Here is a 27,458-nt window from a genome sequence, read left to right on the forward strand (position 1 = left end):
TTAGTAATTAATGAAAGAAATCTTCATTATAATGTTCTCCACTTTACATGCTCTAGCCCATGATATTAATGAAAACTCAGACATAAGAACAAAATCATCATCATGCTCGAGATTAATCTCGGCAAATCACATTGCGCACAAGAATAGCATAAGTTCGAATTTTCCTTCAGTTCAAGGAATTCTAAAGTTTTTTGTTTTTCCTCGGGCAAAAATAATTGCACATCTATCATGATTATAGTTCAAAATGACTCATCATTGTAGTTTGTAATTGTATGCTTCGAAAATTAACCAACCCCTCAGCCAACAAAACCATTGCTCTGATAAATATGTTCTTGCGCTGGATTTCTGGGGTTCCATTTCATCAGCAAACAATCGACTCAGCCCCTCTCTCTCTCTCAGCCATCAGAACCAGTTTGATCTCCCCTCCTTAGCTCTCAGATCTTGGCCGCCACACTTGCTGCTTTTGACTTGTAGATGGTGGCGGTGTTGGACTCTTTGATGGTTCGGTTGGACGTTTATCCAACCTTTTGTCCTGAGAACTGTCTTGCGTCTTCTTTCTCTGTGGTGGGTGAGTTCTATGCCCATTTCTGCTCGAAGAAGACGCTCTTGATGGAAGTTGAGTGCTGGAAGAAGTTCTTGATGGGAATTGATTGAAGAGTGGAGGAGCTGGTACAGATGGTCTCATGAAGAAACATGAGATGTGTGGGCCCGCCAGAACTGGAATCAGACAAGTTCGGTCTTGATTTGCTGCCACAAGTATTCCATGAGTCGCCTGGATTGCTTGTGATATCCTTATTAACTGGTTACTGCTAACTGTCCTAGCAGTATTCGCTGGCTGCTCAAATGGATCTTCAACCTAATCCATTACAAGAAATCAACAACAATAACATGGTGTGTGCTGTGTGTGTGCAGTATGTGTGCGCTGTGTGTGCACAAAAACTTGGTATCTGCTGTGCGTGTGCAGTATGTATGCGCTGTGTGTGCACAAAAACATGGTATCTGCTGTGTGTGTGCTGTGTGTGCGCTGTGTGCACACTTACATGGTATCTGCTGTGTGCTATGTGTGTGCTGTGTGTGCACAATAACATGGTATCTGCTGTGTGCTATGCGTGTGCTGTGTGTTCACAATAACATGGTATCTGCTGTGTGCTGTGTGTGCGATATGTGTGTGCTGTGTGCGCACTATAACATGGAATCTGCTGTGTGCAGTGTGTGCGTTGTGTGTGTGCAGTGTGTGTGCTGCGTGTGCGTTGTGTGTGTGCAGTGTGTGTGTGTGTGTGAGAGAGAGAAAGAGAGATTACAAATAGCGCATAGGTTCTAGGCAACCATCGCATGTTGGTATGAATATCCTCCAACTGACCAGAATAAGGGCAAATGCCTTGAGTAGAAGCTCTTGAACAAATGTCCGCAAACTGAAGGTGCAAAAGAGAAAAAATACTTTGTCAGTGTAAGTGGTAAAACATTATCTCTTCGACACGATTGCAAAATTGCTTTATCATAATGCAAGTACTTAAAATAACCTTCGTGAGGAATGAAATGAAAAGCGCAGACAAAGTGCTTCTGTTGATCAACCTCGACCTGTCCGACCTAATTCTGTGTATGTTTGCAGCACAAATATCTTCGATATTTTTTTCTGCAACAGTCCTCACACCTTCAGGAGAAAATTATCGAAGAACAGTGAGTACATCTTACAATGTATAAAAATTGAAAAACGAAAAAATTCGAGTTCAAGCTAGGTACTGTACTGTCTAATGGTAAAAAAAAAAAAGGAGCAAGAATTCGAAAATAAATCTGGACATGCGTTTAGAGAATTGAAAGCAAAATTCTATTGAATACCTGTAAGGTCATCAATCATATTCCCGGGATAAATTTCTCTAAGAGGGGGTAATATCGCCGGTACCAAAGTCTGCAGATGGAAAATTACAAGCAGACTGAGAGAGTACGAGTTCAGAGTTCCAGACTTTGAATCATTAATATGGTGAGCTTTGGCCCATTCTTTGACCTGCATAAAAAGATTGATTTTATCATGTCTCGATGTATCTTTATATACTTCACGTGATCACAGTGTTAGAAAAACTTGCCAGCATAACAAGATCACGGAAGCGCCCATCAATCTCGTTGATCCAGAATAAGATCTTCGACTTCATCTGACCACTTAAGTTGTTGATCGAGATGTCACACGAGATATTGTAGCTCCCCTCAAACTTCAGAATGGGTACCCTTGCATTGGCGATGAACTTCAGTTTACGGAACCCACCTGCAAACAAACAAAACTTGGTTCGTTATAGCTTAACCTCCCTGTGTTTGAGTGTCATTCATTATCAACTAATCTCTCTTTTTTTTTTTTTTTTTTTTTTTTTTGGAAAAAGAAAAAGGGTAAAAAATGATTACAGGTAACAAAACAGCTCTAATGCAAACATTTTCTCAATTGCAATTAAAAGTTCAATAATTTTAATATGTGATGCTGCTAGTTTTCTCCTGGTACTGAACATGATTGATTACATTCATGTGCAAAAGTTGCACTAGGCAAACTACTACGTACTTGTGGACAACATTCTATCCAAATAATGCAAGGAACCAAATCAATAAGTCAAGCAAAAATCTTGCAAGAAAACTACTGAGGTAACTAGCAGTGTTAAAAAATGTCTTAAGAGACATGCAGACGCAAAACTTGCACTAGCATGACCTCAACTCCCTTTTTTCAATGCCCGTATCTGAAATGAAATTTGGCTAGGCAAAGTGCTATATAGTTGTGGACAACATTGTATTCAGATGATGCAAGAAACCAAATCAACAAGTAATGTAAAAATCTTGCAAGAAAATTACTGAAGTAACAAGCAGTGTTAGAACATCGTGCAGATTACCTTTCTTTCTGAAAGCTTTCAGTACTTCTTGCAGCACACTTTGCTTGTGCTTTTTCCCTGGAGACGAGATATATGTACCATTTTGCAACTCTATTGATATATCTAAATCTCCCCATTTTGTAAAGAGATTAGATGCAAAAGAGCCAAATGGTTCCACAGTTGCACCTGTTTCCACAGTTTTGAACGTTATTTTATCAGATATACGTCATCAACCATTTTTCATAGTCTCAAACAACATAAAAATAAACAGAAAGAAGCTACTCGCATTTTTCTCTGAGAACAACTGATAATCACAACACCCAAATTTTACAAATATCAAGCAGAAGATATTTTGCATGTCAAAAATAGGAGGTACGTTGCCTATATGTTTTTTCAGTTACTGTCATTCTAAAAATGGAGAAACTACGGATATATTTTGAAACAATTTCATAGGTAGCTATTGTACAAAAAACTGAAAGCTAGAATCAATTATTCGATTTTCAATGTTTTTACTAGTGCACTCAAGTAGCGTTTTAAATCCATTTACTGTGCTGAGCATGTGAAATTCATGGACAAAAAAATAAGTTATTCAGAACATAAACACTACTCGTTGTTCATATATGAATGAGAGTGAGCTATACATAGTACGAGCAAAATTACTGCAACTCATCCCTGATGTAGAATAATACTCGCCTATCTTCCAGTAAAAAAATGCAAGATATTCTGTTACATTTCCTCTATTTTATTTGTAGGCCAAATAAATTTTCCTGTGCATGGAGTAAAAATAAGCATGATGAAACATTGCATACCTCTCAGATTTTCTATTGATCCAACAATAGCTCGTATCTCATTAATCATTTGAAACCGGAAGGACCAATCGTCATTTGAGGGATTGATCACACGAAGAATATCCCTAATAGTGAGATCCAACAAATTATATCTGTTCATTGTTCTGTTCATTGTGACTGTGTCTTATCAGGTGATATGTCAAACTTTTGGATCTCCTGGCTGTAAACGAGCTTTATCAATGGCAAATAAAACCTACAAAAGCTAGTTTCCTGTCATCATAATTCATACATACTGACGAGATCAGAAAATGAATTTGAAATATTCTATTAGCAAAATAAAAACAATAATAAAGTCATCATGTAAGATATTTGAAGAAGGGCAACTGTAAGTCTGTAACCATACAATTAGAACTCAAAAGAAATCATCATGGCAGATGCAATCATTTTACGGAATGAGTACAATTTACACTTAATTCTTCTGATCCTCAGTAGCTCATGTTGGTAAATAATGCAAGTTCACGACTAACAAAAAGATAATAACAATGACTTTATTGCATTCAACACCCCTATTTATACTAGAACTGTTAAAAAAAATCTCGATGTTATTAATAGTAGCACAAATCCCTTATGATGCAGTTTTTCAACACACGACCCCCTAATCGGTGAAATATTAGTGGGTAATTTGCCAAAAAAAATATAAATTATATGGTTTTTTTTGCAAAAACAAAATGACATGTGGAGGTTTTTAACAATTAGAGTAAGTAAACATAAGATTTTGAATGTAATAAACCCTAATAACAATGAACATTCTTCACCCATAGTTATTGCTTCATCTTAAGTAAAGTACATTTGCAGAAACATAATAAGATGTACAAATCGCCAGTAGCCAACAAACGAAACAAAGTGGAAAACGGAAAACCAAAATCAAATAACGCTGTTTCTTCTATAAAAATTTACAGAACTCTCATCTATTGAAATTAGTTCATATAAAAAGAGATTACGATAATTAAGAAGAAATCAAAACAGAAAAAAATATTAAAAAAAAAAAAAATCAACTCAGATACACATAATTGAAAGATATCTCTGCATGTTGGCGCCGGACTTTGTTCCGTCATCACAAACAATGATCGGAAACACAAACGCATAATCACATTGGGAAATCTAAACATTTCAAACCCAATTTTAATATTAAACAAAAATACCCAGAAAAATGCCCTCATACAATTCCAGAGAAAATTAAAAATAAAAAGAAAAATTCATAGCAGCAATCATCTAAGAGATAAACGAAGTGAACAAACCTCTAGAAAAAACACTTAATTGATTTTTGTTGAGATAAGCAGATCATCAATGAGAGTGACAGTCTCACAGGTTTTGGGTTGCTTAAGCAAAAGGGTTTTCAATTGTGTGAAAAATGTGCGTGAGAGAGAAGAGGGGCCAGAAATAAAATATTATTTCTGATTATTTTCATCTTATTTAATATATACTATGACTTTTGATTGACCTAGTCCGTTGTATCTACAGTACACGTGTATATATTGTATTGGTGGAAATACGTCATGTAAATATATGTAACTTCGTGATATCCGTCGATAATATATTCGATTCGTCCGACGTAGTATGCTATATCTACCGTACACGTGTATATATTGTATTGGTGGAAATACGTCATGTAAATATATGTAACTTCGTGATATCCGTCGATAATATATTCAAGTCGTCCGACGTAGCATGTTTTATTTACCGTACACGTGTATATATCGTATGTATTGGCGGAAACACGTCATGTAATATATGTAACTTCGTGATATCCGTTGATTATATATTTAATTCGTCCGACGTAGCATATTATATCTACCACACACGTGTATATATTGTATTGGTGAAAACACGTCATATATTTTATACAAACATATGTAAGGTCCGATGATCGATAATATTATTTGATTTTTTTTCACCGAATGTAACATTTACGGAACAATGAATTGTTGAGTAAAATGTATGTGTGTAATGTTGTAAGTCATGAAGTTATGATAGTCAAGAACTTATAGTGAAATGATATAATAGTTCCTAGAATTGCACACAATAAACATGTGCATAATTCTATTTGTTAACAGTATTACTTATGAGAGACACCATAGATTTACTATTGAATGAACTCAAACTTGTACCGTTTATACAGTTAAAATAACGTACTACAGTGTGGAGCAATTAACTATTAACTATCTTATAGCATTAAAAGCGTAAAGCAATTTTTTTTATTTCATTAATAATTGGGTTTTGCAAAATACAAGTAGCCCAGTATAAAATATAAATTGAAATAGTTAATTATTAAATTAATTAATTAAATTAGACTTTAGGAAAGCCCATTATGAAAATTGAGAACCCATTCAAGAAAAAAGACCCATAATCAATATCAAAAGCAAGGCCCAATTGTGCTTACTAATAATAGTAAAGCAATTTTTTTAATTTCATTAATAATTGGGTTTTTCAAAATTTAAGTAGCCCAGTATAAATTGAAATAGTTAATAATTAAATTAATTAATAAAATTGGACTTCAGAAAAGCCCATTATGAAAATTGAGAACCCCAAACAGGAAGAAAGGCCCATAATCAATATCAAAAGAAATGTCCAATCGTGCTTGCTATCAAACAATAAACTACATTTAGTAAGAGTGTAAACAAATCGAGTAGTTGACGCGAACACAAGTTTGTTCAAATTTGTTTCTAGTTTTTACGAGCTACGAAAATTGTGTTTGAATTTGATTTTTTTCATAACAAATAAATTCGAGCTCGAACGAGCTTTCATCGAGCCCAACTTGATTCGAGCTCGAGCAATTGTGTTGTCCTATAGAAAAATGATGGGGCTAATAAGCCCAAAATAATAAAAATGAATAAATAAATAAAATAAATGAAAATGTAAGTGGATTATACTGATGAGATAATTCATAATAGTAAATGACAAAGTTGATCAGGTATAAATTATGTAGGAGAAGGACCAGGAAGCGCCCATCGATCTCGTTGATCCAGAATAAGGAGTTTTGACTTCATTTGACCACTAACGTTGTTGATCGAGATGTCACACAAGATATTGTAGCCACCCTCAAACTTCAGAATGGGTACCCTTGCATTGGCGATGAACTTCAGTTTACGGAACCCACCTGCAAACAAACAAAACTTGGTTCGTTACTTAACCTCCCTGTGTTTGAATGTCATTCATTATCAACTAATCTCTTTATTTTTTTTTGGAAAAAGAAAAAGGGTAAAAAACGATTACGGGTACAAAACAGCTCTAATGCAAACATTTTCTCAATTGCAATTAAAAGTCCAATAATTTTAATATGTGATGCTGCTAATTTTCTCCTGGTACTGAACATGATTGATTACATTCATGTGCAAAAGTTGCACTACCATGACACTAACTCCGTTCGTTCAATGCCCATAATCTGAAAAGAAATTCGGCTAGGCAAAGTGCTGTGTACTTGTGGACAACATTTTATCCGAACGATGCAAGGAACCAAATCAATAAGTCAAGCAAAAATCTTGCAAGAAAATTACTGAGGTAACAAGCAGTGTTAGCATGAAATTAACTCCCTTTTTTCGATGCCCATATCTGAAATGAAATTTGGCTAGGCAAAGTGCTATGTACTTGTGGACAACATTTTATTCAGATAATGCAAGAAACCAGATCAACGAGTAATGGAAAAATCTTGCAAGAAAATTACTGAGGTAACAAGCAGCGTTAGAACATCTTGCAGATTACCTTTCTTTCTGAAAGCTTTTAGTACTTCTTGCAGCACACTTTGCTTGGGCTTTTTCCCCGGAGACGAGATATATGTACCATTTTGTAAAGAGATTAGATGCAAAATACCCAAATGGTTCCACAGTTGAACCTGTTTCCACGGTTTTGATCGTTATTTCATCAAATATAATGTCATCAATCATTTTTCATAGTTCTCAAACAACATAAAAATAAACAGAAAGAAGCTATTCGCATTTTTCTCTGAGAACAACTAATAATCACAACACAATTTTTTTTTACAAATTTCAAGCAGAAGATATTTTGCATGTCAAATATAGGAGGTACGTTGCCTATACGTTTTTTCAGTTACTGTCATTCTAAAATTACGGGTATATTTTGAAAGAATTTCATAGGTAGCTTTTGTATGAAAAACTAAAAGCTAGAATCAATTATTCGATTTTCAATTTTTTTATTACTGCACTCCAGTGGCGTTTTAAACCCATTTACTGTGCTGAGGATGTGAAATTCATGGACAAAAAGTTGGTTATCCAAAGCTTTCAGAGCATAAACACTACTCGTTATTCATATATGAATGAGACTGAGCTACACATAGTACGAGCAAAATTAGTGCAACTCATCCCAGATATAGAATAATACTCACCTATTTTCCAGTAAAATATGCAGGATATTCTGTTTCATTTCCTCTATTTTATTTCTACGCCAAATAAAATTTTCTGTGCGGGGAGTAAACTACGGATATATTTTGAAACAATTTCATAGGTAGCTATTGTATGAAAAACTAAAAGCTACAATCACTTTTTCTATTTTTTTTTTTTACTAGTGCACTCAAGTAGCATTTTAAACCCATTTACTGTGCTCAGCATGTGAAATTCATGGACAAAAAAGTTGGTTATCCGAAACTTTTAGAACATAAACACTACTCGTTGTTCATATATGAATGAGAGTGGGCTATAACTAGTACAGCAAAATTCGAAAAAAGTGGCATGAACATACTACAATTGGGTCCTAATACAACTCATCACTAATGTAGAATGACACTCGCCTATTTTCCAGTAAAAAATGCAAGATTTTCTGTTTCATTTCCTCTATTTTACTTTTATGCCAAAAAAGTGAACAAATAAAATTTTCTTTTGATGGAGTAAAAATAAGCAAGAACAACCATATGATGAAACATTGCATACCTCTATTGATCCAACAATAGCTCGTATCTCATTAATAATTTGAAACCGGAAGGACCAATCATCTTTGAGGGATTGATCACACGAAGAATATCTCTAATAGTGAGATCCAAAAAATTATATCTGTTCATTGTGACTGTGTCTTGTCAGGTGATATGTCAAACTTTTGGATGACGGAACATCTCCTGCCTGTAAACGAGCATTACCAATGGCAAGGAAAACCTACGAAAGCTAGTTTCCTGTCATCATACATAACCAAGAGATCAGAAAATGAATTCGAAATATTGTATTAGCAAAATAAATAAATAAATAAATAATAAAGTGATCATGTAAGATATTTGAAGAAGGGCAGCTGTAACCATACTATTAGAACTCAAAAGAAATCATCGTTGCAGATGCAATCATTTTACGGAATTAGTATACATTACACTTCATTCTTCTCCATAGTAGCTTATGTTGGTAAATACTGTAAATTTACGACAAACAAAAAAATAATAACTATGACTTCATTGCATTCAACACCCCTATTTTTACTATAATTGTTCCAAAAAAATCCCCATATTATTAATAGTAGCACAAATCCCCTATGATGCAGTTTTTCAGCACACAACCCCCTAAACGGTGAAATTTTAGGGGGTAAATCATAAAGCTGATCAGGTATAAATTATGTAGGAGAAGGACCAGGAAGCGCCCATCGATCTCGTTGATCCAGAATAAGATTTTTGACTTCATTTGACCACTTACATTGTTGATCGAGATGTCACACGAGATATTGTAGCTTCCCTCAAACTTCAGAATGGGTACCCTTGCATTCGCGATGAGCTTCAGTTTATGGAACCCACCTGCAAACAAACAAAACTTGGTTCGTTATAGCTTAACCTCCCCGTGTTTGAATGTCATTCATTATCAACTAATCTCTTTATTTATTTTTTTGGAAAAAGAAGGGTAAAAAACGATTACGGGTACAAAACAGCTCCAACGCAAACATTTTCCCAATTGCAATTAAAAGTCCAATAATTTTATCAGTGATGCAGCTAGTTTTCTCCTGGTACTGAACATGATTTTGATTACATTCATGTGCAAAAGTTGCACTAGCATGACCCTAACTCCGTTCGTTCAATGCCCATAATCTGAAAAGATATTCGGCTAGGCAAAGTACTACGTACTTGTGGACAACATTTTATCCGAACGATGCAAGGAACCAAATCAAATAAGTCAAGCAAAAATCTTGCAAGAAAATTACTGAGGTAACAAGCAGTGTTAGCATAAAATTAACTCCCTTTTTTCAATGCCCATACCTGAAATGAAATTTGGCTAGGCAAAGTGCTATGTACTTGTGGACAACATTGTATTCAGATGATGCAAGAAACCAAATCAACAAGTAATGGAAAAATCGAGCAACAAAATTACTGAAGTAACAAGCAGTGTTAGAACATCTTGCAGATTATCTTTCTTTCTGAAAGCTTTTAGTACTTCTTGCAGCACACTTTGCTTGTGCTTTTTCCCCGGAGAAGAGATATATGTACGATTTTGCAACTCTATTGATATATCTAAATCTCCCCATTTTGTAAAGAGATTGTATGCAAAAGACCCAAATGGTTCCACAGTTTTGAACGTTATTTCATCAAATAAATGTCATCAACCATTTTTCATAGTTCTCAAACAACATAAAAATAAACAGAAAGAAGCTATTCGCATTTTTCTCTGAGAACAACTAATAATCACAACACAAATTTTTTTTACAAATTTCATGGGTAGCTTTTGTATGAAAAACTAAAAGCTAGAATCAATTATTCGATTTTCAATTTTTTTACTAGTGCACTCAAGTAGCGTTTTAAACCCATTTACTGTGCTGAGCATGTGAAATTCATGGACACAAAAATTGGTTATTCAGAACATAAACACTACTCGTTGTTCATATATGAATGAGAGTGAGCTATACATAGTACGAGCAAAATTACTGCAACTCATCCCTGATGTAGAATAATACTCGCCTATTTTCCAGTAAAAAAATGCAAGATATTCAGTTTTATTTCCTCTATCTTATTTCTACGCCAAATAAAATTTTCTGTGCATGGAGTAAAAATAAGCAAGAACAACCAAATGATGAAACATTGCGTACCTCTCAGATTTTCTATTGATCCAACAATAGCTCGTATCTCATTAATAATTTCAAACCGGAAGGACCAATCGTCTTTTGAGGGATTGATCACACGAAGAATATCCCTGATAGTGAGATCTAACAAATTATATCCGTTCATTGTGACCGTGTCTTGTCAAGTGAGATGTCAAACTTTTGGATGACGGAACATCTACTGCCTGTAAACGAGCATTACCAATGGCAAAGAAGACCTACAAAAGCTAGTTTCCTGTCATCATACATAACGAAGAGATCAGAAAAAGAATTTGAAATATTATATTAGCAAAATAAATAAATAAAATAATAAAGTGATCATGTTAGATATTTGAAGAAGGGCAACTGTAAGCATACTATTAGAACTCAAAAGAAATCATCATTGCAGATGCAATCATTTTACGGAATTAGTATACTTTACAATTTATTCTTCTGATCCATAGTAGCTTATGTTGGTAAATACTGTAAATTTACAACTAACAAAAAATAATAACAATGACTTGATTGCATTCAACACCCCTATTCTTACTATAATTGTTATAAAAAAATCCCCATGTTATTAAATAGTAGCACAAATCCCCTATGATGCAGTTTTTCAGCACACAACCCCCTGAACGGTGAAATTTTAGGGGGTAAATGATAAAGCTGATCAGGTATAAATTATGTACGAGAAGGACCAGGAAGCGCCCATCGATCTCGTTGATCCAGAATAAGATTTTTTACTTCATTTGACCACTTGCGTTGTTGATCGAGATGTCACACGAGATATCGTAGCTTCCCTCAAACTTCAGAATGGGTACCCTTGCATTGGCGATGAACTTCAGTTTACGGAACCCACCTGCAAACAAACAAAACTTGGTTTGTTATAGCTTATCCTCCCTGTGTTTGAATGTCATTCATTATCAACTAATCTCTTTATTTTATATTCGAAAAAGGAAAAGGAGAAAAAAACAGCCCTAATGCAAACATTTTCTCAATTGCAATTACAAGTCCAATAATTTTATCAGTGATGCTGCTAGTTTTGTCCTGGTACTGAACATGATTGATTACATTCATGTGCAAAAGTTGCACTAGCATGACACTAACTCCGTTCGTTCAATGCCCATAATATGTAAAGATATTCGGCTAGGCAAAGTACTACGTACTTGTGGACAACATATTATCCGAACGATGCAAGGAACCAAATCAATAAGTCAAGCAAAAATCTTGCAAGAAAATTACTGAGGTAACAAGCCGTGTTAGAAAATGTCTAAGAGACATGCATGCAGACGCAAAAATTGCACTAGCATGACCTTAACTCCCTTTTTTCAATGCCCATATCTGAAATGAAATTTGGCTAGGCAATGTGCTACGTACTTGTGGACAACATTGTAAACAGATGATGCAAGAAACCAAATCAACAAGTAATGGAAAAATCATGCCAGAAATGTACTGAAGTAACAAGCAGTGTTAGAACATCTTGCAGATTACCTTTCTTTCTGAAAGCTTTTAGTACATCTTGCAGCACACTTTGCTTGTGCTTTTTCCCCGAAGACGAGATATATGTACCATTTTGCAACTCTATTGATATATCTAAATCTCCCCATTTTGTAAAGAGATTAGATGCAAAAGACCCAAATGGTTCCACAGATGCACCTGTTTCCACAATTTTGAACGTTATTTCATCAAATATATGTCATCAACCATTTTTCATAGTTCTCAAACAACATAAAAATAAACAGGAAGAAGCTATTCGCATTTTTCTCTGAGAAAATTTAATAATCACAACACCCAAATTATTACAAATTCCAAGCAGAAGATATTTTGCATGTCAAATATAGGAGGTACGTCGCCTATACGTTTTGAAAGAAACTACGGATATATTTTGAAAGAATTTCATAGGTAGCTGTTGTACGAAAAACTAAGAGCTAGAATCAATTTTTCGATTTTCATTTTTTTTACTAGTGCACTCAAGTAGCGTTTTAAACCCATTTACTGTGCTGAGCATGTGAAATTCATCGACAAAAAAGTTGGTTCTCCAAAACTTTCAGAAAATAAACACTACTCGTTGTTCATATAAGAATGAGACTGAGCTACACATAGTACGAGCAAAATCACTGCAACTCATCCCTGATGTAGAATAATACTCGCCTATTTTCCAGTAAAAAATGCAAGATATTCTGTTTCATTTCCTCTATTTTATTTCTACGCCAAATAAAATTTTATGTGCGTGGAGTAAAAATAAGCAAGAACAACCACATGATGTAACATTGCATACCTCTCAGATTTTCTATTGATCCAACAATATCTCGTATCTCATTAATAATTTCAAACCGGAAGGACCAATCGTCTTTTGAGGGATTGATCACACGAAGAATATCCCTGATAGTGAGATCCAACAAATTATATCTGTTCATTGTGATTGTGTCTTGTCAAGTGAGTTGTCAAACTTTTGTATGACGGAACATCTCCTGCCTGTAAACGAGCATCATCATACATAACCAAGAGATCAGAAAATGAATTTGAAATATTTTATTACAAAAATAAATAAATAAATAATAAAGTGATCATGTAAGATATTTGAAGGGGGCAGCTGTAACCATACTACTGGAACTCAAAAGAAATCATCGTTGCAGATGCAATCATTTTACGGAATGAGTATACTTTACACTTCATTCTTCTCCATAGTAGCTTATGTTGGTAAATACTGTAAATATACGACTAACAAAAAAATAATAACTATGACTTCATGGCATTCAACACCCCTACTGTTACTATAATTGTTAAAAAAAATCCCCATATTATTAATAGTAGCACAAATCCCCTATGATGCAGTTTTTCAGCACACAACCCCCTAAACGGTGAAATTTTAGGGGGTAAATGATAAAGTTGATCAGGTATAAATTATGTAAGAGAAGGACCAGGAAGCGCCCATCGATCTCGTTGATCCAGAATAAGATTTTTGACTTCATTTGACCACTTACTTTGTTGATCGAGATGTCACACGAGATATTGTAGCTTCCCTCAAACTACAGAATGGGTACCCTTGCATTGGCGATGAACTCCAGTTTACGGAACACACCTGCAAACAATCAAAACTTGGTTCGTTATAGCTTAACCGACCTGTGTTTTAATGTCATTCATTATCAACTAATCTCTTTATCTTAAATTCGAAAAGGAAAAGGAGAAAAAAAACAGCTCTAATGCAAACATTTTCACAATTGTAGTTAAAAGTCCAATAATTATAATATGTGATGCTGTAGTTATCTCCTGGTACTGAACATGATTGATTACATTCATGAGCAAAAGTTGCACTAGCATGACCCTAACTCCGTACGTTCAATGCCCATAATCTGAAAAGAAATTCGGCTAGGCAAAGTACTACGTACTTGTGAACAACATTTTATCCAAACGATGAAAGGAACCAAAACAAGTCAAGCAAAAATTTTGCAAGAAAATTAAAGAGGTGACAACCAGTGTTAGCAAATGTCTAAGAGACGTGCAGACGCAAAAATTACAGTAGAATGACCTTAACTCCCTTTTTTCAATGCCCATATCTGAAACGAAATTTGGCTAGGCAAAGTGCTATATACTTGTTGACGACATTGTATTCAGATGATGCAAGAAACCAAATCAATAAGTAATGGAAAAATCTTGCAAGAAATTTACTGAAGTAACAAGCAGTGTTAGAACATCTTGCAGATTACCTTTCTTTCTGAAAGCTTTTAGTACTTCTTGCAGCACACTTTGCTTGTGCTTCTTCCCCGAGACGAGATATATGTACCATTTTGCAACTCTATTGATATATCTAAATCTCCCCATTTTGTAAAGAGATTTGTAGGCGATCAGAAAGAATAGAAAAACATTCTATTTCACCATACTGAATACGTTACAGGATGTTTATTTAAATAGGGAAAAACAAACTAGGAAATAAAAATCTGTGCAGTGACTAATTCCTAATTATCCTGATACTGAGATATTGACTTGCCTATTTACACACCTATCAAATCCCTTAAAGGGCTGTATCTATTAAACAGAATATTCTCTAATTCAACACTCCCCCTCAAGCTGGCTTGTGGATATCCTCCATAGCTAGCTTGCTTCTTAAAACTTCAAATTGCTTTTTCTGTAATCCTTTAGTGAGGATATCCGCAATTTGTTCAGTAGAAGACACATAAGGAATGCAAATCATCCCACATTCGAGTTTCTCTTGTATAAAACGTCTATCAATTTCAACATGTTTGGTTCTATCATGTAGAACTGGATTGTGCGCAATTGAAATGGCCGCCTTGTTGTCACAATAAATTCTCACGGGAGAAGAACTTGTGACCTTCAAATCCTCTAGAAGTCTTTTTATCCACATAACTTCACAAATTCCATGGGCAAGTGCTCTATACTCAGCTTCGGCGCTACTCCTTGCTACAACACTTTGTTTCTTGCTGCGCCAAGTAACAAGGTTTCCTCCAACAAAAGTACAATAGCCTGATGTAGACCGTCTATCTATTATACTTCCTGCCCAGTCCGCATCTGTATAGGCTTCTATTTGAAAATGATCTCGTTTCTTGAACAATAATCCTCTACCAGGAGAGCCTTTTAAATACTTAAGAATTCTATATACTGCCTCAAAGTGTTCATGTCCAGGAGAATGCATAAATTGACTTACCATACTGACTGCAAATGCTATATCGGGGCGTGTGTGAGATAGATAAATCAACCTTCCTACTAATCTCTGATATCTTTCTCGATTTACAATGTTCTCGGGTTTGGCCGCTTCCAACTTCATACCGACTTCAATTGGGGTGTCCACAGCTTTACACCCAAGTAGCCCTGTCTCATTAAGTAGATCAAGTACATATTTTCGTTGATTTACGAAAATTCCTTCTCTTGACCGAGCAAATTCCATCCCGAGGAAATATTTTAGGACTCCAAGGTCTTTAACTTCGAAGTCGCCAGCTAGCCTCTTCTTTAATCTGACCAATTCTTCTAAATCATCACCTGTCAAAATGATGTCATCGACGTACACGATCAGCACTGCAATCTTTCCGTTCTCATTGTGTTTGAAGAACATAGTATGATCTGCCTGGCCTTGACAATATCCATATCCCTTCACAACTTTTCCAAATCGTTCAAACCATGCTCTAGGGGATTGTTTTAAGCCATATAACGACTTTTTTAGTCTGCACACTTTGCTGGCTTGGGCATGGTTTCCTTCAAATCCCGGTGGCAAGCTCATAAACACTTCCTCGTCTAAGTCTCCGTTCAAAAAGGCATTTTTAATGTCTAGTTGGTATAGTGGCCAATTAGAGTTGACTGCCAGAGATAATAGTACTCGGATGGAATTAATTTTTGCTACAGGGGCAAATGTTTCATGATAATCAATACCATGTGTTTGCGTAAATCCTTTAGCCACAAGTCTCGCCTTATATCTTTCCACACTCCCGTCACCCAACAACTTTCTTTCCTCGGGGCAAATCAACCACCTCCCAAGTTCCACTTTTTTTAAGAGCATTCATCTCCTCTTGTACTGCTAATTTCCAATTCGAATCACCCAGTGCTTCCTGAATATTCCTTGGAACAAACAACTGTGAAATCTTTGAGGTAAAGGCCCTATGTCTATGAGAAAGTTTTTTGTAGGATATATATTTGGCAATAGGATGTTGAGTACATGTTCTGGTTCCTTTTCTAATGGCTATTGGGATGTCAAGGTCAGTAGAAATTTCAATTGAAGGCTCTGCATGTTCAGACATAATAGGAGTAACTGTAGGTAAGTTATGATTGTGTGTACCTTGAATATTCCGAGAATCGTTGCTCGGGAATTCTGACTGGCTTTGCTGAAAAACAATAGCAGGCTCTCCACTTTTTTTACGATTCTTTTTTCTAGAATAAACTTGAAGTTCAAGATTTGGCTCTTGTAAAGCCACAGGTAATATTTCTTCCTCTAATAGAGGTACAGTAGTGTTCGGCATATTAGTGCTAGGAGATTCAAGGTTTTTCAATACTTGAGTATCATTTCCTTGTTTAAGAAAATCAGTATTTGGAGATACCAAAGGAATCGTTTTTGGTAAGGAAATAACATCCCAAAAATTTGATTCACTATTTTGTTTCTCCCCCTGAAGAAAATTTTTCTCAAAATAAGGACGATTTTCCACAAAAGAGACGTCCATACTAACAAAGTATTTTTTTGTTGCTGGATTAAAGCATTTGTACCCTTTTTTATTTGGGGCATAACCCACGAAAACACATTTTTCAGCCCGAGGGTCCAATTTTGACCGAAGTCGGCTAGGTAGATGAACGAAAACAGTGCAACCAAACACTTTTACAGGAAGATTAGAAATCTGGGCATGAGGAAATAGATTTTTGAAAAGATCGAAAGGTTTATTGTATTTAAGAACACGAGTTGGCAGCCTATTAATCAAATATGATGCTGTCAAGACAGCCTCTCCCCACAAATATTTTGGAGCATTCATTGAAAACATAATAGCACGAGAAACCTCGAGTAAATGTTTATTTTTTCTTTCAGAAATGCCATTTTGTTGTGGAGAATCGATGCAAGAGGATTGATGAAAAATTCCCTTTTCTTTCAAAAAATTTCCTAAAACCTCATTGAAATATTCCGTGCCATTATCAGTGTGAAGAATGCCAATTTTAGTTTCAAATTGGTTTTCAATCATCATATAAAAATCCTTAAATAATTTTTTAACCTCAGATTTTTCATGCATCAAATACACCCAACACAAACGAGTATGATCATCAATAAAGGTCACAAACCACCTTTTTCCAGAAATAGTGGTGACCTTAGAGGGACCCCAAACATCACTGTGGATTAAGTAAAATGGTTTCGATGATTGATAAGGATGTGGAGGATAAGAAGCCCGATGACTTTTAGATAGAAAACAACTTTCACAATAAAAAGATGAACAATCCAATCCTTTAAACAAAAGAGGAAATAAGTTCTTAAGGTAAGGAAAACTAGGATGCCCTAGTCTAAGATGCCATAACATTATTTGTTCTCTATTAGAAGAAGAACTGATACTACTCAAGCCTTGAACCTTTTTATTATTGAAGATATCATCGTAAAAATAGTAAAGACCATCTATCACCTTAGCACTGCCAATCATCTTCCCCGAACTCCGTTCCTGAAATTCACAATGTGATTCATCAAAGATAACACGACAATTAAGATCTTTGCATAGCTTACTGACAGATAAAAGATTGCAAGCAAGTTTAGGAACATGAAGAACGGACTTAAGATCAATACTATTTGAAAGTTTGGTTAAACCTTTTCCAGCAATAGGGGAATATGAACCATCGGCTATTCTAATTTTTTCAGAGCCTGAACATGGTATATATGTCTGGAATAATTGAGGAATACTTGTCATATGGTCAGAGGCCCCTGAATCAATGATCCACTGGGCAGGAATGGGATTTAAATGACAAGATAAGGCTTTTGAGTTGTTACCTGTTTGAGCAAGGGAAACATTAGGAATACCAGGAGAAGAATTGGATTTCAGCAACTTTAGAAGGTGATTCATCTGCTCTTTATTAAAGGGAAATGCCTCGACTTCATGAGCTGATGCTGTACGACCAAATTTGCCTTCTTGTTTGTTCTTCCAGTTAACGGGTTTTCCATGAATTTTCCAACATGTATCACGAGTATGGCGAGGCTTTCCACAATGATCACACCAGACGCGAGGCTTATCATCAAATTTTTTGCTGATATTTGCTTCGGTAGTAACCAGGGCTGAAGTTTCAACAGCGTCGTTTGATAACTTCTTTCCCAACATCACCATCCTGCGACTTTCTTCCCTACGAACCTCTGAAAAAACTTCTCCAAGTGAAGGTAGAGGTTGTCTTCCAATAATTCTTCCTCGAACTTCATCGAATTCGACATTCAGCCCGATGAGAAATTTGAAGATGCGGTTATCCTCGACCGTCTTTCTGTAATGGTTGCAATCTTCAGATGATTTCCATTCGTAATCACTGAATAAATCAAGATCTTGCCACAAACGCTTCAAGGAGTTGAAGTATTTTGTAACACTTTGATCTCCTTGACGAATCTCTCCAAGTTTCAACGTTAATTCAAAGACTTGGGACTGATTTCCCAGGTCAGAATACATCTGGTTGACATTCTCCCAGAGTTCTTTTGCAGTGTGGTAACACATATAATTAGAGCTGATGTCCTCCTCCATGGAATTCACCAACCAAGTCATTACCATCGAGTTTTCCGCATCCCATACCAGGTAAGACGGATCTTTGGTCTCTGGTTCTTTCTTTTCTCCAGTTAAATAACCCATTTTTCCCCTACCTCTGATATACATCCGCACGGATTGGGACCAACGCAGAAAGTTTTCACCATTTAAACGAATGGTGGTGATTTGGATAGAGTGGGTGTTAGGGTAATTAGTACTTTTGGTTTGAGTAACAGCGGAAGCAGATTCTGCTGTATCCTCAGACATAGTGGCTAGGGTTTATAGAAATAGGTTTATAGAAATATCGCCAATTGCTCTGGTACCATGTAGGCGATCAGAAAGAATAGAAAAACATTCTATTTCACCATACTGAATACGTTACAGGATGTTTATTTAAATAGGGAAAAACAAACTAGGAAATAAAAATCTGTGCAGTGACTAATTCCTAATTATCCTGATACTGAGATATTGACTTGCCTATTTACACACCTATCAAATCCCTTAAAGGGCTGTATCTATTAAACAGAATATTCTCTAATTCAACAAGATTAGATGCAAAAGACCCAAATGGTTCCACAGTTGCACCTGTTTCCACAATTTTGAACGTTATTTCATCAAATATAATGTCATCAACCATTTTTCATAGTTCTCAAACAACATAAAAATAAACAGAAAGAAGCTATTCGCGTTTTTCTCTGAGAACAACTAATAATCACAACACAAATTTGTTTTACAAATTTCAAGCCTATACGTTTTTTCAGTTGCTGTCATTCTAAAAATGGAGAAACTACGGATATATTTTGAAACAATTTCATAGGTAGCTATTGTACGAAAAACTAAAAGCTAGAATCAATTATTCGATTTTCAATTTTTTTACTAGTGCACTCAAGTAGCGTTTCAAACCCATTTACTGTGCTGAGCATGTGAAATTCATGGACAAAAAGTTGGTTATCCAAAGCTTTCAGAGCATAAACACTACTCGTTATTCATATATGAATGAGAATGAGCTATACATAGTACGAGCAAAATTACTGCAACTCATCCCTGCTGTGGAATAATACTCGCCTATTTTCCAGTAAAAAATGCAAGATATTCTGTTTCACTTCCTCTATTTTATTTCTACGCCAAATAAAATTTTCTGTGGCGTTGAGTAAACTACGGATATATTTTAAACAATTTAATAGGTAGCCATTGTATGAAAAACTAAAAGCTAGACTCAATTTTTCGATTTTTTTTTACTAGTGCACTCAAGTGGCGTTTTAAGCCCATTTACTGTGCCGAGCAAGTGAAATTCATGGACAAAAAAGTTGGTTATCCGACACTTTCAGAGCATAAACACTACTCGTTGTTCATATATGAATGAGACTGAGCTATAAATACTACGAGCAAAATTCGAAAACACTGGCATGAACATAGTCCAGTTGGGTCCCAATACAACTCATCGCTGATGTAGAATGACACTCGCCTATTTTCCAGTAAAAAATGCAAGATTTTCTGTTTCATTTCCTCTATTTTACTTTTACGCCAAATAAGTGAACAAATAATATTTTCTGTGCATGGAGTAAAAATAAGCAAGAACAACCATATGATGAAACATTGCATACCTCTATTGATCCAACAATAGCTCGTATCTCATTAATAATTTGAAACCGGAAGGACCAATCGTCTTTTGAGGGATTGATCACACCAAGAATATCTCTGATAGTGAGATCCAACAAATTATATCTGTTCATTGTGACTGTGTCTTGTCAAGTGAGTTGTCAAACTTTTGGATGACGGAAGTAAACGAGCATTACCAATGGCAAAGAAAACCTACAAAAGCTAGTTTCCTGTCATCATACATAATGAAGAGATCAGAAAATGAATTTTAAATATTCTATTAGCAAATTAAATAAATAATTAATAAAGTGATCATGTAAGATATTGGAAGAAGGGCAGCTGTAACCATACTATTAGAACTCAAAAGAACATGATTGATTACATTCATGTGCAAAAGTTGCACTAGCATGACACTAACTTCGTTCTTTCAATGCCCGTAATCTGAAAAGAAATTCGGCTAGGCAAAGTACTACGTACTTGTGGACAACATTTTATCCGAACGATGCAAGGAACCAAATCAATAAGTCAAGCAAAAATCTTGCAAGAAAATTACTGAGGTAACAAGCAGTGTTAGCATGAAATTAACTCCCTTTTTTCAATGCCCATATCTGAAATGAAATTTGGCTAGGCAAAGTGCCACATACTTGTGGACAACATTTTATTCAGATGATGCAAGAAACCAAATCAACAAGTAATGTAAAAATCTTTCAAGAAAATTACTGAAGTAACAAGCAGTGTTAGAACATCGTGCAGATTACCTTTCTTTCTGAAAGCTTTCAGTACTTCTTGCAGCACACTTTGCTTGTGCTTTTTCCCTGGAGACGAGATATATGTACCATTTTGCAACTCTATTGATATATCTAAATCTCCCCATTTTGTAAAGAGATTAGATGCAAAAGAGCCAAATGGTTCAACAGTTGCACCTGTTTCCACAGTTTTGAACATTATTTCATCAAATAAATGTCATCAACCATTTTTCATAGTTCTCAAACAACATAAAAATAAACAGAAAGAAGCTATTCGCATTTTTCTCTGAGATCAACTAATAATCACAACACAATTTTTTTTTTTAAATTTCAAGCAGAAGATATTTTGCATGTCAAATATAGGAGGTACGTTGCCTATACGTTTTTTCAGTTACTGTCATTCTAAAACTACGGATATATTTTGAAAGAATTTCATACGTAGCTTTTGTATGAAAAACTAAAAGCTAGAATCAATTATTCGATTTTCAATTTTTTTACTAGTGCACTCAAGTAGCGTTTTAAACCCATTTACTGTGCTGAGCATGTGAAATTCATGGACAAAAATGTTGGTTATCCAAAACTTTCAGAAAATAAACACTACTCGTTGTTCATATAAGAATGAGACTAAGCTACACATAGTACGAGCAAAATTACTGCAACTCATCCCCGATGTAGAATAATACTCGCCTATTTTTTAGTAAAAATCAAGATATACTGTTTCATTTCCTCTATTTTATTTCTACGCAAAATAAAATTTTATGCCGCGTTGAGTAAACTACGGATATATTTTAATTCAATTTCATAGGTAGCTATTGTATGAAAAACTAAAAGCTAGAATCACTTTTTCGATTTTTTTTTTTACTAGTGCACTCAAGTAGCATTTTAAACTCATTTACTGTGCTCAGCATGTGAAATTCATGGACAAAAAAGTTGGTTATTCAGAACATAAACACTACTCGTTGTTCATATATGAATGAGAGTGAGCTATACATAGTACGAGCAAAATTACTGCAACTCATCCCTGATGTAGAATAATACTCGCCTATTTTCCAGTAAAAAAATGCAAGATATTCAGTTTTATTTTCTCTATCTTATTTCTACGCTAAATAATTTTTTCTGTGCATGGAGTAAAAATAAGCAAGAACAACCACATGATGTAACATTGCATACCTCTCAGATTTTCTATTGATCCAACAATATCTCGTATCTCATTAATAATTTCAAACCGGAAGGACCAATCGTCTTTTGAGGGATTGATCACACGAAGAATATCCCTGATAGTGAGATCCAACAAATTATATCTGTTCATTGTGACTGTGTCTTGTCAAGTGAGTTGTCAAACTTTTCTATGACGGAACATCTCCGGCCTGTAAACGAGCATTACCAATGGAAAGGAAAACCTACAAAAGCTAGTTTCCTGTCATCATACATAACGAAGAGATCAGAAAATGAATTTGAAATATTCTATTAGCAAAATAAATAAATAAATAATAAAGTGATCATGTAAGATATTTGAGGGGGGCAGCTGTAACCATACTACTAGAACTCAAAAGAAATCATCGTTGCATTCATTTTACGGAATGAGTATACTTTAGTAGCTTATGTTGGTAAATACTGTAAATATACGACTAACAAAAAAATAATAACTATGACTTCATTGCATTCAACACCCCTATTTTTACTATAATTGTTACAAAAAAAATCCCCATATTATTAATAGTAGCACAAATCCCCCATGATGCAGTTTTTCAGCACACAACCCCCTAAACGGTGAAATTTTAGGGGGTAAATGATAAAGTTGATCAGGTATAAATTATGTACGAGAAGGACCAGGAAGCGCCCATCGATCTTGTAGATCCAGAATAAGATTTTTGACTTCATTTGACCACTTACTTTGTTGATCGAGATATCACACGAGATATTGTAGCTTCCCTCAAACTTCAGAATGGGTACCCTTGCATTGGCGATGAACTTTAGTTTACAGAACACACCTGCAAACAATCAAAACTTGGTTCGTTATAGCTTAACCTCCCTGTGTTTGAATGTCATTCATTATCAACTTATCTCTTTATCTTAAATTCGAAAAGGAAAAGGGGAAAAAAAACAGCTCTATTGCAAACATTTTCACAATTGCAATTAAAAGTCCAATCATTATAATATGTGTCTGTGATGCTGATAGTTATCTCCTGGTACTGAACATGATTGATTACATTCATGAGCAAAAATTGCACTAGCATGACCCTAACTCCGTACGTTCAATGCCCATAATCTGAAAAGAAGTTCGGCTAGGCAAAGTACTACGTACTTGTGAACAACATTTTATCCAAACGATGAAAGGAACCAAAACAAGAAGTGAAGCAAAAATCTTGCAAGAAAATTACTGAGGTAACAAGCAGTGTTAGAAAATGTCTAAGAGACATGCAGACACAAAATTTGCAGTAGAATGACCTTAACTCCCTTTTTTCAATGCCCATATCTGAAACGAAATTTGGCTAGGCAAAGTGCTATGTACTTGTGGACAACATTGTATTCAGATGATGCAAGAAACCAAATCAACAAGTCATGGAAAAATCTTGCAAGAAATTTACTGAAGTAACAAGCAGTGTTAGAACATCTTGCATATTACCTTTCTTTCTGAAAGCTTTTAGTACTTCTTGCAGCACACTTTGCTTGTGCTTCTTCCCCGGAGACGAGATATATGTACCATTTTGCAACTCTATTGATATATCTAAATCTCCCCATTTTGTAAAGAGATTAGATGCAAAAGACCCAAATGGTTACACAGTTGCACCTGTTTCCACAATTTTGAACGTTATTTCATCAATGTCATCAACTATTTTTCATAGTTCTCAAACAACATAAAAATAAACAGAAATAAGCTATTCGCATTTTTATCTGAGAACAACTAATAATCACATCACCCAAATTTTACAAATTTCAAGCCTACACGTTTTTTCAGTTACTATCATTCTAAAAATGGAGAAACTATGGATATATTTTGAAAAAATTTCATAGGTAGCTATTGTATGAAAAATAAAAGCTAGAATCAATTATTTGATTTTCAATTTTTTTACTAGTGCACTCATGTAGCGTTTTAAACCCATTTACTGTGTTGAGCATGTGAAATTCATGGACAAAAATGTTGGTTTATCCAAGACTTTCAGACAATAAACACTACTCGTTGTTCATGTATGAATGAGACTGAGCTACACATAGTACGAGCAGAACTGCTGCAACTCATCCCTGATGTAGAATAATATTCGCCTATTTTCCAGTAAAAAATGCAAGATATTCTGTTTAATTTCCTCTATTTTATTTCTCGCCAAATAAAATTTTCTGTGCGTGGAGTAAACTACGGATATATTTTGAAACAATTTCATAGGTAGCTACTGTATGAAAAACTAAACAATTTTTCGATTTTCAATTTTCATTTTTTTACTAGTGCACTCAAGTAGCGTTTTAAACCCATTTACTGTGCTGAGCATGTGAAATTCATGGACAAAAAAATTGATTATTCAGAACATAAACACTACTCGCTCATATATGAATGAGAGTGGGCTATAAATAGTGCGAGCCAAATTAACATAGTCCAGTTGGGTCCTAATACAACTCATCGCAGATGTAGAATGACACTTGCCTATTTTCCAGTAAAAAATGCAAAAATTTCTGTTTCATTTCCTCTATTTTACTTATACGCCAAATAAGTGAACAAATAAAATTTTCTTTGCATGGAGTAAAAATAAGCAAGAATAACCATATGATGAAACATTGCATACCTCTCAGATTTTCTATCGATCCAACCATAGCTCGTATCTCATTAATCATTTGAAACCGGAAGGACCAATCTTCTTTTGAGGGATTGATCACACGAAGAATATCCGTGATAGTGAGATCCAACAAATTATATCCGTTCGTCAATGGCAAAGAAAACCTACAAAAGCTAGTTTCCTGTCGTCATACATAACGAAGAGATCAGAAAATGAATTTGAAATATTCTATTAGCAAAATAAAAATAAAACAAACAAAAGTGATCATGTAATATATTTGAAGAAGGGCAACTGTAACCATACTATTAGAACTCAAAACAAATCATCATTGCAGATGCAATCATTTTACAGAATTAGTATACTTTACACTTTATTCTTCTCCAGAGTAGCTTATGTTGGTAAATACTGAAAATTTACGACTAACAAAAAAATAATAACAATGACTTCATTGCATTCAACACCCCTATTCTTACTGTAATTGATAATAAAAAAAAAAAAAAAAAAAAAAAAAAAAAAAAAAAAAAAAAAATCCCGATGTTATTAATAGTAGTACAAATCCCCTACGATGCAGTTTTTCAGCACACAACCCCCTAAACGGTGAAATTTTAGGGGGTAATTTGCAAAAAAAAATGACATGTGGAGGTCTTTAACAATTAGAATAAACATAGGATTTTGAATGTAATAAAGCCTAATAACAATGAACACTCTTCACCCATAGTTATTACTTCATCTTAAGCAAGGCTCATTTGCAGAATGTACAAATGTAAAAATCGCCAGTAGCCAACAAACAAAACAAAGGGGAAAACGGAAAACCAAAATCAAACACCGCTGTTTCTGCTATAAAAATTTACACATGAAATTAGCTCATATACAAAGAGATTAAGATAATCAAGCAGAAAGCAAAACAGAAAGACAAAAACAAAAAAAAAAATAAAAAATCAAACATAAATGAAAGATATATCTGCATGTGGGCGAAGGACTTTGTTTCGTCATCACAAACAATGATCGGAAACACAAACCGCATAATCACATTGGGAAATCTGAACATTTCAAACCCAATTTTAATATTAAACAAACATACCCAGAAAAATGCCCTCATACAATTCCAGAGAAAATTAAAACTAAAAACTCATAGCAGCAATCATCTAAGAGATAAACGAAGAAGAACAAACCTCTGGAAGAAACACATAATTGATTTTCGCTGAGATGAACAGATCATCCATGGGAGTGACAGTCTCACAGGGTTTGGGTTTGCTTAAGCAAAAAGGGTTTTCAATTGTATGAAAAATGTTCGTGAGAGAGAAGAGGGGGGGAGAAATAAAATATTATTTTTGATTGTTTTCATCTTTTTTAATATATATTATATATGATTTTTGATTGACCTAGTCCGTTATATCTACCATACACGTGTATATATCGTGTTAGCGGAAACACGTCATATAATATTTACGTCACTTTGTGATATCGATCGATCGTATATCAATTCGTCTGACATAGCATGCTATATTTACCGTACACGTGTATATATTATATTGGCAGAAAAAACGTCATGTAATATATTTAATTTTGTGATATCCGTCGATAATATATTCAATTCGTCCGACGTGGCATGTTATATCATCGTACATGTGTATATATTATATTGGCTAAAAACCTCATATATTTTATACACAAACTTGTAACATTAGCTAATCGATAATATATTCAAATTTATTTCACCCGGTGTAATATTTATTGAATTGTTTAGTAGAATGCATGTGTGTAATGTTGAAGTCATGAAGTCACAATAGTAAAGAACTTATAGTGAATATGATATAATACTTCCTAGCTATAATTGCACACAATAAACATGTGCGTAATTCTATTTGTTAACTGTTATTACATATGAGAGTGAGACACCATAGATTTACTATTGAATGAACTCAAAATTGTACCGTTTATACAGTTAAAATAACGTACTACAATATGGAGCAATTAACTATCTTATAAAAGCATTAAAAACGTAAAGCAAATTTATTTATTTATTTTATCTTTTAATAATTGGGCTTTGCAAACTACGAATTAAATTGGACTTTAGAAAAGCCCATTATGAAATTTGAGAACCCAAACAAGAGGAAAGGTCCATAATCAATATCAAAAGCAAGCCCCAATCGTGCTTACTAACAATAAACTACATTTAGTAAGGGTGTAAACAAATCGAGTTGACGCGAACACAAGTTTGTTCAAATTTTTTTGAGCTATGAAAACTGTGTTTGAATTTGATTTTATAGCAAGTATATTCGAGCTCGAACAGTGGTTTTGAAATGTTTTTGCCGAAAACTGAGGTCCTTGTCAGATTTGCTGATTCACGAGTTTTGGTCATTTTACTCCGGTTTTCAATTTTCCGGGTTCTAGAGGTGAGACTAGACAACCTCATCATCGGGTCACGATCGAACCTGTCCGACCGACCGATTATGTCCGGTTCTAACAACATTGG

At 34.7% G+C, this 27,458-nt stretch overlaps 1 protein-coding gene across 13 annotated transcripts; it reads right to left on the minus strand.

Annotated features, from left to right (window-relative positions):
- HESO1 (Nucleotidyltransferase family protein) lies at positions 1–26,324 on the minus strand. 13 transcript variants are annotated; one of them, XM_088819475.1, is made up of 19 exons: positions 26,155–26,313; positions 24,992–25,163; positions 23,842–24,006; positions 23,109–23,206; positions 22,386–22,632; positions 21,228–21,392; positions 11,426–11,540; positions 10,691–10,937; positions 9,313–9,410; positions 8,572–8,807; positions 7,391–7,520; positions 6,691–6,788; positions 3,653–3,901; positions 2,865–3,029; positions 2,082–2,257; positions 1,837–2,002; positions 1,521–1,651; positions 1,302–1,412; positions 1–856 (listed from the first exon to the last, which is right to left on the minus strand). In XM_088819475.1, the coding sequence occupies exons 13-19, from the start codon at positions 3,801–3,803 to the stop codon at positions 428–430; spliced, it is 1,329 nt and encodes a 442-aa protein (XP_088675601.1). In that variant the 5' UTR covers positions 3,804–3,901; positions 6,691–6,788; positions 7,391–7,520; positions 8,572–8,807; positions 9,313–9,410; positions 10,691–10,937; positions 11,426–11,540; positions 21,228–21,392; positions 22,386–22,632; positions 23,109–23,206; positions 23,842–24,006; positions 24,992–25,163; positions 26,155–26,313; the 3' UTR covers positions 1–427. The 13 variants fall into 13 exon arrangements, 7 of the variants coding, with proteins under 7 accessions (XP_088675601.1, XP_088675603.1, XP_088675600.1 ...); XR_016031697.1 differs by lacking the exons at positions 1–856; positions 1,302–1,412; positions 1,521–1,651; ... (1 more) ...; positions 2,082–2,257; positions 2,865–3,029 and adding exons at positions 12,173–12,337; positions 12,960–13,156; positions 13,666–13,763; positions 14,389–19,455; positions 20,475–20,699 and having other exon boundaries at positions 3,791–3,901; positions 11,443–11,540; positions 26,155–26,324; XR_016031696.1 differs by lacking the exons at positions 1–856; positions 1,302–1,412; positions 1,521–1,651; ... (1 more) ...; positions 2,082–2,257; positions 2,865–3,029 and adding exons at positions 12,173–12,337; positions 12,960–13,156; positions 13,666–13,763; positions 14,389–19,455; positions 20,475–20,699 and having other exon boundaries at positions 3,791–3,901; positions 26,155–26,324.
- Between the last annotated feature and the right edge of the window lie 1,134 nt (positions 26,325–27,458).

Source organism: Erythranthe guttata, chromosome 6, assembly GCF_056151865.1.
Source record: "Erythranthe guttata isolate IM_541 chromosome 6, IM_541, whole genome shotgun sequence".
NCBI classification, from domain to species: Eukaryota; Viridiplantae; Streptophyta; class Magnoliopsida; order Lamiales; family Phrymaceae; genus Erythranthe; species Erythranthe guttata.

Bases quoted from the DNA above. Each gene is read 5' to 3' on its own strand.
- HESO1 (XM_088819475.1), bottom strand. From the start codon at position 3,803: ATGAACAGAACAATGAACAGATATAATTTGTTGGATCTCACTATTAGG. The intron at 3,030-3,652 runs GTATGCAATGTT...CTGTGGAAACAG, and splicing joins ATCAATAGAAAATCTGAGAG to GTGCAACTGTGGAACCATTT. The intron at 1,413-1,520 runs GTTATTTTAAGT...TTGCACCTTCAG, and splicing joins TCATTTCATTCCTCACGAAG to TTTGCGGACATTTGTTCAAG.